This window comes from Mauremys reevesii, unplaced genomic scaffold (assembly GCF_016161935.1).
Source record: "Mauremys reevesii isolate NIE-2019 unplaced genomic scaffold, ASM1616193v1 Contig59, whole genome shotgun sequence".
In the NCBI taxonomy this organism is placed as follows: Eukaryota; Metazoa; Chordata; order Testudines; family Geoemydidae; genus Mauremys; species Mauremys reevesii.
The window spans coordinates 1-13,738 of NW_024100872.1; the positions used below are offsets into that span (position 1 = coordinate 1).

Below are 13,738 nucleotides of genomic sequence, written 5' to 3' on the forward strand. Positions count from 1 at the left end.
AAAAATGAGTGTGTGAGACAGGATGGATTTTTCTCCCATTAATATCCACCCAGCCCCTGCCTCTGTGACAGTTTTTGTCAGATTTTTTAAGGATTTTCATGCTAGGCAAATGGCAGCTGAGCTCTTGAAAAACTTGAAGACCTAACTATGGGAACTGATTTCTACTGAAAATCTGCAACACAAATATCCTTTCCTGAACAGCCTAGTCAAATAACAGTATTTGTCAGAAGTGACAAAAAAAATCATTTGTTGTTAAAAGCAAGTAATTAAGATGGCAGCTCACAAAGTACAGAGTAAAAACTACAGTTAAAATTTTATTGGAGAGAAACTTGATGTCATAGGTTCACAGCCATAAAATGAATAACAGTGCTGTTCTAGAGATGGCACCACAGAATTAATATAGAGGAAAAAATTTAATTCAAATTCATTGATGGGAAATTTGATTTCAAAGATACAGTGGGATTCGTGAGTGGCAGTGCAACTTTAAGCTCATTCATCTTCTCTTAAAGAACAAATTCTCATTGATGTTTCTTTGTGGGAATTTTTAAAGAATGGATAAACCTCTTCTGAGAATGAACAATCATTAAATGTGAAGAACACAGACATGTCAGTTACATTGAAAAAGGTCACCTGCCCCTCTTGGTAACTAAGGTAAACTCCAATTTTCTTGGGCTTTTTTTGCACCTCGACCCGGGTCCATGGATCAGTTTTTGCCCAATAATCTCTCCCACTCCAACCCAGAGCCCAGAATCCCTCTTTAGGGGACAGGGAAAGTTTTCCTTTTCTCTGTATGGGTGTTCTGGCCACTCCCAGGTCCCAGTCAGTGCTGCTCCTGACATCCACCTCCCAGTAGTGCTTTCCAGTGGAGAATCCTTCAGAGCCCAACACACAGACAGTTGAATCGAACCTCTCTGGAGTTGATGGAACTTTCTGAGGTTGGGGTTCATGAATAAATTTCTTCTTATCCTCAGAAATGGAGAGATTGGGGTGAGCTGTGGCTGAATTAAGGGTGATGTTATCTGCAAAGAGAGAATTTAAGAAACCCATCTCTAATTGCAGTATAAATTGAAACATGGGAGATATGGCTTGTGGGCCAATTCCTGCTGTCCTTACTCAGGTATAATGCCTACTTATAATGGGTTTTGTTCTTGTTCTATTCTGAAAATTTGGTTACACTGAAATATTTCAGAGATGTGATATTTGATTGAACATGACTCAGAAATGGAAGGGATCCTGGAATGTTTATCTTATTGATACTCAAATATATTTTGCAAGATTCTGATATAAGTTACACTGGTTGAAGGAACTGAATGAGAAAAGCCTAAGATAAAATGGAGTAGGGCCTCAGATTTCATCCCTGTGATAGCAATATGTTCTGTTTCTAGTTTTTTTAAAGTTTGAATGTTTTTTGATTACCAGGATAGATGTGTATTCTGTTACCTGCATAGGTGCGAGCCCTTCTCCACTCTGAAATCAAAATGAGAAACAACAGACATTGAATTTAAAGAGGCACATACTGCTGATTTTCTGCCTTTGGGCACCAGAAATGCCCCAAGGTGAGGATAACTGAGGATGTCAGACACAATACAGAATGATTTACTTGTGCAGAAAAGAGAAAGCAAAGCATGATAATGGTATACTGACACACTGTGGTTATTGCACTGTTTGGGGGACCATTTGTGGCTCTTGTGGAGTCACCAGGTCTGTCCCATGCTTCATTCACTCCTCAGCTTCAGACAGAGACAGCAGATCACTAGGAAATATGTGTGGTGATGCTGGCAGTGGGGAGCTACATAGTCTCTACCTGGAGCTGCTGTCTTCCCTGCTATGAGAGAGATGAAAATGGGCTGCAGCAAGAAGGGAGATAGAAGAGGAATATAAGAGAAAGGATTGCTCCCTCCAAATAACCTAGAGGGGAGAGAGCTAAAGGGTGGTGAGAGAGGAGAGTGGATGAGACATAAAAAAATATCATTGCACAAAGATAACCAAAGTAAACAGATGTTTGTTTGATAATGTACCTGTACTTACTGATATTTCAACTGGGCGACACCCTTCAAAGTCTAATTGGCTTAGATCTGCCAGCTTTGTGGGATTTCAGATGGCCCCTGATTTGCCAGGTCTATGGGATTTCCCCATAAGCCATAGGTTTTCAGATGTTTCTATATGGTAACCCCACTCTGATTGGCGACCTGCCCAACTCCTTTGCATGCAGACAGTCAGAGCTGCTGCACATGCTGAGAGACAGCCTCTTCCCTCAGCAAATGAAGAAGGCTTCTCCATTCCCATCTTCCTGTACCAAAAAATGGAAGTGCTCCTGAAGTCCTCAGCCCTTTCATCACTGTGCCTGCTAGGAAGGTGTCAATCCATGCTGGCTTTGCTACTCTTCTCCCCTCTCTAGCTCCACTAAGTCCCTTAGGTCAGGAGTGGAAATGAACAGTTTCTCTCTCTACCAGCCCCCAAAGACATACAGGTGCACCCCTCAGGCCTAGCCAGTGTAACAGGCTATGAAAGGGGCCCTACATCCTTCAGATTAGCAGGAGTGTGTGTCTTTCCCTCCCCAGACCTCAAAGGGGGAAGGAGGGTGGTGGTGGAGAAGACACAATTGACAGGTACACCAAAAAATCAGCCAGGGTAATAGACAGTTCATATTTTGAATGTGGGACACCCACACACAGTCACTATCTCAAAGGGTGTGATTCTTCTGCCATTGTTGATGTCATTGTGATTTGAAATTTGCCATAATTGGAGACATGTTGTCAGGGACTAACTCCTTTCAAAGACATGTAAGGACTCATTTGGGATGAAATTTATCTCTGGACAGCGAGAAACACAAGGATTACACAACACAAGATACTCACATATGCCCTATTTTGAAGATATAGTGACGCATAGTCCATTACATACGAGACTTTCACCCAATGGGAGCAGGAATTGGTCTGTAGCATTCATGTGTCCATACTAGCAAATGTTATCAAAATAATATTCTAACAACAATAAAGATCCTTCAGTTCCCATATTTCTGACTGTTAGAACTTCATTTCTATTTACATCTCTTTTCCAGCATGGAACTGAATTGACTTTTACATTCAAAGAATCAACACACACTTACCCAGTTCTACTTTGAGTTCATCTGCAAAGAAAAAAAAATTCTTAAATGACACCCCTTGTGAATTTCAGTTGAGTTAGCGAGCAGATATTATACCTCTCCTGAAAAGCTTCTAATCTGATATCCCTCAGCAACTCCACTGCAAAAGTCCAAACCGGACTCATCCCCCATTGTAAAAAGTAACAATAAAACCTGTTACTGCAACAAGAGAAATCCTGAGCATTGTCACTGCTTTAGAGGTGCTCCACACTGCCTCTTTCTGGAGTCCAAACACAAGGCATGAGACTAATTAAAAGATTATTAGGAAAATATGTTTGCTTCTATAACTCTAACAGGGAACCTGCACAGCTTTTTATATATAGTTTACCAGTATAGTCAGTTTAACAGACTTGCACTGAAGGAGAACCAATTTAAAGTTACTTTTTTTCTCTCTTTTGATAGTCTTCTCTTCTTATAGTCATTTGTGAGTGTGTGTGTGTGTGTGTAATGGGTTAACAAATACTCACAAACATTACTTTTTAACAACTCCCAAAGTTTTCAATATGAAACACCCCATATATTACACTGCCAAACACACTCCCAACTGTTGTCCCTATGCCCAATACCGAATCAGACTTATCTCCCAGCCATGACAGACCTTTTAATAAACCTCACCCCGTGAAGAGAAAACCCCAAAGCTTCTCTTAGCATGGAAATTGCTCTCACAAACCATCCGTCCCATCTGCTAGACCCTTTTTATCGACACACTGAAAATCATCAATCTCTTCTGTATTGATAGTTCCACATCTCCCACAAATAATATCCATCCAGACATCCTCAAAGCAAGATAAGTAAATGGGACTTAACTGTTTTCTTTCTGGAGTCTTTCTGAAAAAGAAAAACAAATAGAAAATCATATTCGTAACTCTGTACTTCCAATTTTGTCTCCATAGCATACAGAAATAATTTAATATCCAGAACCAAGACAATTTTTGGTAATTAATAAAATATTGTAAGTACAGAAATAGTACAATGCAAGAATCAAAGCCAATGGTACTTGGATTCCTCGATTCCAAAGCCAGAAGAGACCACTGTGATCATATAATCTGAACCATGGGATAAGACAGGCCACATAACTTCCCTCAAATAATTCTTAGAAACCCTTGGCAAATTTTTCCAATGGTTAATTACTATCATCATTAAAATGTACTTCTTATTTCCAGCCTGAATTTGTCTAGTTTCAGCTTATAGACACATAACCATGTTATACCTTCCTCTACTAGATTGAAGAGCCAATTAGCAGAGAAATGCATAAAACGATCCAATGAAAGTTGAAATTGGGCAAACTCAGAGAGGAAATTAGAGCTGACTTGGAATTTTTTCAATGAAATGTTTTTTAGTTTAAAATGCTGATTCATCAAAACTGAAACTGAGAAATAGTGTTCTGTTCACTGAAACTGTGAATCAAAAAACTTTTCATAAAAGAAAGTTAGAGATTTTAAAAACATCCCATTTCAACATTTTTGTACTGAGAAGATTTGAATTTGAATTTTAAAGTAAAGAGATATATTTTGTTTAGAAATTTTAGTAAATATACACTAAAACAGTTTTGTAAACACTTCAAATTCAAAAAAAAATCAAATTTATCAAAACAAGACGCTTCAATTGACCTAAAGTGAACTGAGTGGGGGCACAAGGCTTTTGGTTCATGAAACATTTCAAGATTTCAACTTTCATACTGATTCAGAATGGGAAAATGTTTTTAAATGTTAAAAACTCTAACGGTACAGGGAAACCATTTTCTACCCAGCACTACTACTAATAGAATAAAATACAAGAGAATACATTGATAAAGAGCTGTTTGGCATATGATACCATTTGAAAACGTTTGTCCTAGCTCTTGTAAGGTAAGGATGGAGGGCATGAGGTGAAAAAGTAAAAAATGTGTCCCCACCTTCTCACACAGCCCATCATCACCTTTTCATTTTTGTTAAGAGTAGGAGTGTCTGGTTTTACACATTCTGATGACATGAATAGGAATGTGCTGATGCCTTCAGCCTTTTCATCTTAGTGCTATGCTAGGAAGGAGACAATCCATGTTGGCTTTGCTACTCATCTCCCTTCCCTTGCTCCACCAAGCCTCATAATGGAAAGACTTATCATTACCAGCCCCTAAACACATGGGGATGGGGGAAAGAGATTCATGGCTGCACCCTTCAGGGGAACACCATGATCAGGGTGACTTGGCTTGCAGGGGCTCCAACACCCCTGAAGCCTGGCAGGAATGTGTGTCTTACCATCCCCAGACCACAAAGCAGTGTGGAGAAGAGATAATTGAGAGATATCATAAAACAAACAACCCACCAGAAAGAGTTCTATATGGTCTATATTTTGTCAGCAGGACACCCAAACACATTCACTATCTCAAAGGGTGTGCTGTTCTTTTAATTATTAAAGTCAATGGAATATTGCAAATCATATAATTGATAACACATTGTCAGAACCTCACTCTGCCTGTATCAAAGACATGTTATGACTGATTTAGGGTGAAATTCATCCCTGGAGAAAGAGAAGGACTAGACCTGTGGTCTAGGTACACACCTATGCCCTATTTTGAAGGGCTAGCTGGGATTTAAGTGATGAATAACTCATTCCACGGGGGAGATTTTTCACCCAATGAGAGAAGGAATAGTGCTATAGCACTGATTTGTCTATCCTAGCAAATTTTAGAAAAATAATATTCTAACAAGAAAAATAATTCACTTCTGGTGTTCATAACTGTGAGAATTTAATTTCCATTTACATCTCTTTTATTTCGAGCATGGAACTGAATTGACATTTACATTTGAAAAGTGAATGCAAAACTTACCCACTTCTATCTGGAGTGCATCTGCAAAGCAAAAATAACTTTTTAATATTGACATTTTAATTTCTTTTGGGTTAGTGAATATTATGCCTCTCCTTTGAGGACTGAGAGGTCAGATATGGAGTGAGCAAGATTAATGGGGGGAGGGATAGCTCAGTGGTTTGAGCATTGGTCTGGTAAACCCAGGGTTATGAGTTCAATCCTTGAGGCCACTTTGGGATCTGGAGCAAAAATTGGTCCAGCTAGTAAAGGCAGGGGGCAGGACTCAATGACCTTTCAAGGTCCCTTCCAGTTCTAGGAGATTGGTATAGCTCCAATTATTACCTTTCAACAGCATGCCTATCACAACATGTGGGATACCTCATCCAGTGCACTAAATGCCACAACAACTGTGTGAGTGAAACCAGACAATCACTACATTCTCAACTGAACTCACACAGAAAAATGATGAAGATAAAGACACCTTACCACCTGTGGGTAAACATTTTTTCTAAACAATCCCTCCATATCTAACCTTCCAGTCCTCGTCCTCAAAGGAAACCAGCATAACACCTTCTAAAGATGAGCCTGGGAGATTAAATTCATAACTTTGCTAGGCACTAAAAGTCCTGGTCTTAATAAAGACACTGGATTTATGGCTTATTACAAGAATCTTGATAGTGTTGAGTTCAATGCAATATTAAAGGCGCTCGCAGAGCAGGTTATTAATATGCGGTACATCAGTTTGTTGAAGGAAGCGAATACTGGATGTACAACTGACATTACTCTCCTTGAAGCTCCCCTCCGAATCCCAATTGAGAAAGGCGTAAAGCAAGGTGATACGATTTCACCGAAACTATTTACTGCCTACCTTGAAATGGTCATGAACAAGATCAATTGGAGGAGTGGTGTTAATATAAATGGAGAATGATTTTCTCATCTCAGATTCGCGGACGAAATTGTACTAATTGCCGAAAGCACTAACCAACTGCAGAGCATGCTACAAAGACTCGACTAGAAAAGCAGTGAGGTCGTTCTGAAAATGAACTGTTGCACAACAAAATACATTCGATCAGACATCTTTTGAAAAGCCTGAATAATGTTAACAGGAGAAGAAATTGAAGAAGTGGAACAGTACGTATATTTGGGCAAAGAAGTTAATATGCACCAAGACATGAACAGAGAACTCTCGCAAAGGATTCAGGCAGGATGGTGTGCGTTTAATTCCATCAAGGACATCCTCAAAGGAAAAAATGACAAGACCATACATACAGATATCTTCAATTCAACAGTGTTGTCAGCAGTGGTGAGCTTGAGCCGGTTCGCACCGGTTCGCGCGATCCGGTTGTTAAATTTAGCAGCCCTTTTAGAACCGGTTGTTCCAGCAGTTCTATAAGGGCTGCTAAATTTAACAAAAGCTCCGGCCCAAGCTCACTTCCCCCTCCTCTCCTGCTCCGCCCCTTTCTCCTCCCCCGCCCCTGCTTCCCGCGAATCAGATGTTCGCGGGAAGCCTGAACAGGCAGGCAGGCAGGTAAGCTGGGCTGGGGGGGGGAGGGGCGGGGAGGTCCGGCTGGGCTCCTGCTCCGGGTCCGGGTCTGGCCGGGTGGCGTGGCGTGGCGCGGCGGGGCTCCTGCCGCCCCGGGGTCCGGGCGGCGCGGCGGGGCGTGGCGGGGGCTGGGCTCCTGCCGGTCCGGGCGGCACGACGGGGCGCGGCAGGGGCTGGGCTCCTGCTGCCCCGGGGTCCAGGCGGCATGGCGGGGCACGGCAGGGGCTCGGCTCCTGCTGCCCCGGGGTCCGCGTCCAGGTCCGGCCCAGTGGCGTGGCTCAGCTCCAGCCCCAGCCCAGCTGGGCCCCTATCTGCAGGCAGCAAGGTAAGGGGAGCAGGGAGGGGGTGTTGGAAGAGGGCAGGGGAGTTGAGGGGGGTGGACTAGTGTTGGAGCATTCAGAGGGCAGGGAACAGGGGGATTGAATGGGGGCAAGGGTCTGGGGGGCAGTCAGAAAGGAGCAGGGGTTGGATGGGGCGGTGGGGGGCAGTTAGGGGTAGGGATTCCAGGGACAGTCAGGGGACAGAGAGAAGGGGTGGTTGGATGGGGTAGAGGTCCCGGGTGCCATCAGGAATGAGAGAAGGGGTTGGATGGAGTAGCAAGGGGCAGTCAGGGGACAGGGAAGGGGGGTGGATATGGCATGGGTAGCGGGGGGCTGTCAAGGAACATGGGGGTGTTGGATGGGACAGGAGTCGGGGGGGCATGACCCCTCATGGGGTGAGGAGGAGGGAACCGGTTGTTAATATTTTGGCAGCTCATCACTGGTTGTCAGCCATGCTGTATGGCAGTGAAATGTGGGCACTGATGAAGAAAGAAGAACAGCAGCTGTCGGTAGCTGAAAGAGCAATGGAGCAAGCTATGCTGGGAATTTCCCTTCTGGATCATATCCCAAATGAAATTATTAGAGAATGCAGCAGTGTGAAAGATATTGTCATGGAAAGCAGATATAATAAGATACGATGGGCGGGCCACATAGCACAGTTCACGGACAATAGGGGGACTGCAATCATTACTGAGTGGTACCCGCAAGAACAGAAAAGACCACAGGTCGGCCTCGAAGAAGATGGCTCTAAGTGGATGATTGCAGTGGAAATCTGCACAAGTGTGAAGGTCAACAGCAGAGATTAAATTGCAGGATAGGAGACATAGGGGGAGAAAATGAAGGAAGAGGATATCTCTAGCCATAACCTGAGGAGGTCTGGAGCCATCATGCCAAGTAGGTGCGATGAATGCAGGGCCAGCTCTAGGTTTATGCCGCCCCAAGCAAAAAATATTTTGGCTGCCCCCCACCCCAGCCCTGGGCTCTCACTCCCCCCACCAGTGCCCTTCCCCACCCGCACCCCCTGCTGCCCCAGCACTGGGCTCTCCCCCCCTACCCGCACTCTCTGCCACCCCACCCCAGCCCTGGACTTCCAGTCCAGCACTGGCAGGGTCAGGGTAAGCAGTGGGAATCCTGGACTGCGCCTCAGCCCAGGGTCCTGCCCTGACAGGAGGCTGAGGAGCTGGAGTAGGGCAGCCCCAGAGGCAGCAGAGCCCTGGAGAGTGGGATGCGAGTCCCACATGGCAGCGCCCCACCCTCTATGGTGCCTCTGCTGCTGCTGCTTCTGGCCAACCTGCCGCAGTCCCTGGGCGGCTCAGGCCACTTCGCCCAGCCCCAGCTGCAGCGCTGGGAGACGGCTGCCCTGCGGCATCTGCAGGCGGCTCCATGTGCCCCGTGGGGCAGCTCTCAGCCTGAGTGTCCCCGCTCAGAGCCTGCCTGTCTCAGTCACAAGGTGCGGGCACTGATCCTCCGGGGCGCGAACCGCAGCAGCCCCAGGGTACCCTCCACGCACAACATGCTGCTGCTGCCAGTGCCAGCTCTAGGTTTTTGCTGTCCAAAGCAAAAAATAATAATAAAAAAGGTGTCTGAAATGCCGCCCTGAAAATGTGCTGCCCCAAGCATGTGCTTGGTTTGCTAGTGCCTAGAACTGGCCCTGGATGAATGTGGATTTTCTGTAATATTTCATGACAGATACATGTGGGAGTGACTCATTTGACTTGGGATTGCTACCCAGTGGGTGCAGAAGAGTTAACATGCTGCTCCTGGAGCAGAGCAGGAGACATGAGGTGTGTGTGTCATGTAACTGTCTTGAGTGATATGAACGGGTCACTGAAGACAGGCTGAAACTGACCCATATCGAAGGAGGATCCGGGAAGGCAAGGGTAACTCCAATGATTGGCATCTAACAACTGGAAGTTCCAGCAGGTGGAACGTGTGAGCTCTGTCTGGCTTTGCAGAGGAGGACTATCGATCAAGAGGTGAAAAGGGGTGAGGATAAGATCTGGCTTTTATAGAGACATAGGAGCTCATCTGGGACTGGGAGACAACAGGACAGAGATACAGAGAGGAAACCAAGCAGCAAGTTCAATGGAACCCTGGCTTGGCCAGTTTGGATGTCTTAACCTTTGCATCTCTGTGCTAGCCTAACAACTTCCAGATGTCGTGTTCCAGTTGATTAATAAACCCTACTCAGTTTTGTTGAAGCTGCTGAAGGGTCACTGCAAATACTTGCTGAGGTGCTGACAGAGTCCATCTTAGTTGAACTTGGTGGTCAGATCTCTTGGTGTGAAATAGGAGTGCTGGAGCCTGTAGCCTCAGTCTTGGAGGCACTGAAGGGTGGCCTGCCCTTGTGGAATAGTCCTTTGGGAGTCTGGCACATTAAAGGGTGCTACCAGGAGACTATGCCATCTGCGGCATAGCACAGATCCTCTAAATCACTGACTCTAGTTAATTCACTTAAAGCTAATCTAGGCCCACAATGCAGGGCATCTCTCTTTAACATAAGGTATGAATTTAAAGTTCTATAGCTATTCAGGAGTATCTCCCCCATGGGCACTCTTTTTCCAGAAAAGGGGCCTTTTCCAGTTTAGCTTAGAATCATAGAATCATAGAATCATAGAATTCAAGATCAGAAGGGACCATTATGATCATCTAGTCTGACCTCCTGCAAGATGCAGGCCACATAAGCCGCTCCACCCACTCCTTTAGCAAGCGACCCCTGCCCCATACTTCGGAGGAAGGCGAAAAACCTCCAGGGCCACTGCCAATCTTCCCTGGAGGAAAATTCCTTCCCGACCCCAAATATGGCGGTCAGCTGAACCCCGAGCATGCGGGCAAGACTCTCCAGCCATACCCTCTTGAAAAAGGTTATATCATATCATTGACCCATTGTACTATTTACCAGTGTGGCACTTAATTGACCTATTGACTAAGCCCGTTATCCTATCATACCATCTCCTCCATAAACTTATCTAGCTTAATCTTAAAGTCATGGAGGTCCTTCGCTTCATCCACTTCCAAAATAGAGCAAGCTAACCTAGAAAAAAGGCATTTTCCCTCCAAAATAGAAGTGTCCAAATGAGGAGTTTTTTCTGGAATAATTATGCCAGTCAACCTCCCCATATAGACAAGTCCAAAGAATAATTGTTTTTTCTCATCAATAGATTGAAAACTCCTCACCCTGAGCAATACTTTATTTTATGTATCTGAGTGGAAACTTGTCTGACTCCACTACACCCAACACATAAGTTTCACAGATTCCCTATGCCGCAATTAGTCATATTAAGCCTTCTCTGTACATATGCCTGTGGCAGGTGCTTAGCAGGTCCCTAGTATGTCCCTGCCTCCTTTTTACATACAGGGCACCATTGAAGGTCACACACCTCCCAAGTTGTGAAAGTGAGTAAAATGTTATTGTTATAGTGAAGGTACATAGTTCTCCTACAAATGTAACTGTCCCAATATAAATTCAAACTTACCCTTTGTACTGTCCGTTCCTTCTAGACAAGAAAAAAAAACAAAAACAACCTTATGTTTAAGTACATTCACACACCACTTCTAATAAAACATAGGCAAACAAATACCATGACATACTGCATCTAGTAGAGATTCCAGACATTGCCAAGTAAATAATAATAATTAATATCAAGTTCCAAAAATTTCCTTGACCTGCCCAACTGCATGAATTGAGGTATTGTAACACCTTAGGCCTTGGCTTGACCACAGAATGTCATTTGTCTCCTTGTAAATCTATTGAAATGAACTTACATCCACACACAAAAGTGCTTCAATCCACTGTGGGGAGCAGTAGGTAACATCACAAATCGTCCTTCAGTCTTTAAGGCTAAGTACTGAATTGTTTCAGTGCTGATGTGTATGGAGCTACATGCACAAATGTTGCAAATAACCCTCCACACCACAAGGGGGTGGCATTAGTCATTTGGCTTCACAGCTGCCTTAACTGGTGAACCTCCAACAGTTCACTGGTTAAGAATCCCCTCTTACCCTCCCTGGCTACCCCCTAAGCCGTCCCTACGTCCACTAACGGTCCCCTGCTTCCACTAATGTCCCTCAAACCACCCTCAAATGTGAAATATCACAGGGAAGGGTGGGGGTTATAGAAGCCCCTAATAATGTGACCCCTGAACTGCCCTCCCATTTGTGACACCTGCAGGTCTTTGAGAACCAAGGGATCATGGGAGGAGAAAGGGCTAACTCACGCACCTGCCCTCTCTGGGATGCAATGCAGGGGGGAAGGAAAGAAGGACCCATGCTCAGTCATGTACTGGTTGTTCTGTCTAGGTGCACAGTTAGTGCACAGCAAGCTTTGATGTAAATCCACAGTGCAATAGCCGGCCATGCATTAAATGTCCATGTACACCCTGCTGCCGCACACTAACAGTCCCCTAGTGGACACTGAACTGCTCCTGCTTCAAAGCAGAGCACATGAAAGCACATTAGGGAATCATTAGTGTGTGCCAGCAGGGTCCACATGGACAGCTAATGCACTATTGATTTACACCCCAGCTTGCCAAGCATTAACTGTTCATCCAGATGCCCTAGGTTGCCAACCTAGGTTGACACACTGTCTTCTATACAATACACCTAATTCTCCTCTGCCAGGCTGAAAGCACCTCAGAGATGGGACTGTCTCTCCTCTGCAGGACCAAGGATACTATCCCAGGAAAAGAAAGACATAATGATAAAATCATCTGTGAGAGAAAATGGTATGACATCAAAACAGACTTACTATCAACTATCTCAGATGTTTCTGAAAAAGAAAAACATCCAAATATTTAGATTTTTACACATTATTTTCAAATGTATACTACATAATAAAATGACTGTCCTTGGGAGCTTCTGAAAAGGGCAAAATAGATGGTGGATGCACATCCCAGTTTCCTGAAATCCCACACATTTTGGAAGTATCAGTTAGAAACCAGAGACTGAAATTAGTGTTGATCAAAAATTCTCTCTTGAAACAGTTTTTCAGTGGAAGATTGGGTTTCCAACAAAATGATTTTTTTTCAGAGTATCTGCTTAAGACAGAAAACATTGATTTGTCATAAAACAAACAAACAAAAATATTTAGTTTTAACTGAAAAGTGAAATATTTTGGAGGAAAATTGGTGAGAGTTGTGATTTGGTTATTTCATGTCCCCATATTCTTATATGGTCCGGGTTCCCCGACTGGATTATATATACCAAGATACACCATGGTCAGTGAGACCATGATGCACAGGCTCCGCTTACCAAGAGAGTGACCATGGTTCATCAGAGAAGATCTAGTCTATAGAGGTGAAATTTTCTATGGAAAAAATGCCATTTGGAACCACCGCTACCTGAGACCCAACACAAGACAGGGTTTATCAAATGTGATGTGGCAAACCTTACAAAGTATTAGCTCAGAGCCATTGCTGCTCTAACATACACCAGCTGGGGAGGGGCCCTATAGGTCTGGAGCACAGGTGGGCTCTGCCATTCCCTCAATGCACACTCTTGCTCTCAACAAAGCCCTTATACCATTGGCTGTAAGAGCTGGCTGTGCAGCCAGGATAATTACCTCTGGGGCCATATACCTTTTTAATTTACTACGGGCGATCTAATCAGGATGGAAAGAAAACCCAGCAGAAAACAAATGGCTCTTGCTTCATTTTGAGTAGTGACATCTGAAAGTAACTACACAGGATCACTCCTAGAGTGTTATTCTGTTTGGTGTCAATGTTCAGAAAGCAATGGAAACTTACCCTCCCTTTCTTGGACTTGGTCTGAAAGAAAAATCACCAAATCATCTTTACAGTTTTCTCACAGACATTGGTTTGAACTGAGATGCAATTCCCAGGGTAAAAAATTGCTGCACATGCATCCCTCAGCCCCCACTGCCGAACCTTCTCATTCTACCCCACCCCTTGATTCATGGTCTGATCCAGCTCCCCTCACTGGAA

The 13,738-nt window shown here is 44.3% G+C and overlaps 1 protein-coding gene across 1 annotated transcript in view; it reads right to left on the reverse strand.

Moving 5' to 3' along the window:
• Positions 1-68: 68 nt before the first annotated feature.
• LOC120394432 (butyrophilin subfamily 1 member A1-like) overlaps positions 69-13,738 on the reverse strand; it is a 38,335-nt gene continuing 24,665 nt past the window's right edge. Inside the window, exons 10-17 of the mRNA XM_039518661.1 lie at positions 13,541-13,561; positions 12,544-12,564; positions 11,273-11,293; positions 5,955-5,975; positions 3,953-3,973; positions 3,110-3,130; positions 1,441-1,467; positions 69-1,019 (exon numbers count right to left, since the gene is read on the reverse strand). Of these exons, the coding sequence (XP_039374595.1) occupies positions 490-1,019; positions 1,441-1,467; positions 3,110-3,130; positions 3,953-3,973; positions 5,955-5,975; positions 11,273-11,293; positions 12,544-12,564; positions 13,541-13,561 (683 nt within the window). The 3' untranslated portion in view covers positions 69-489. The remainder of the gene's footprint in view (positions 1,020-1,440; positions 1,468-3,109; positions 3,131-3,952; positions 3,974-5,954; positions 5,976-11,272; positions 11,294-12,543; positions 12,565-13,540; positions 13,562-13,738) is intronic.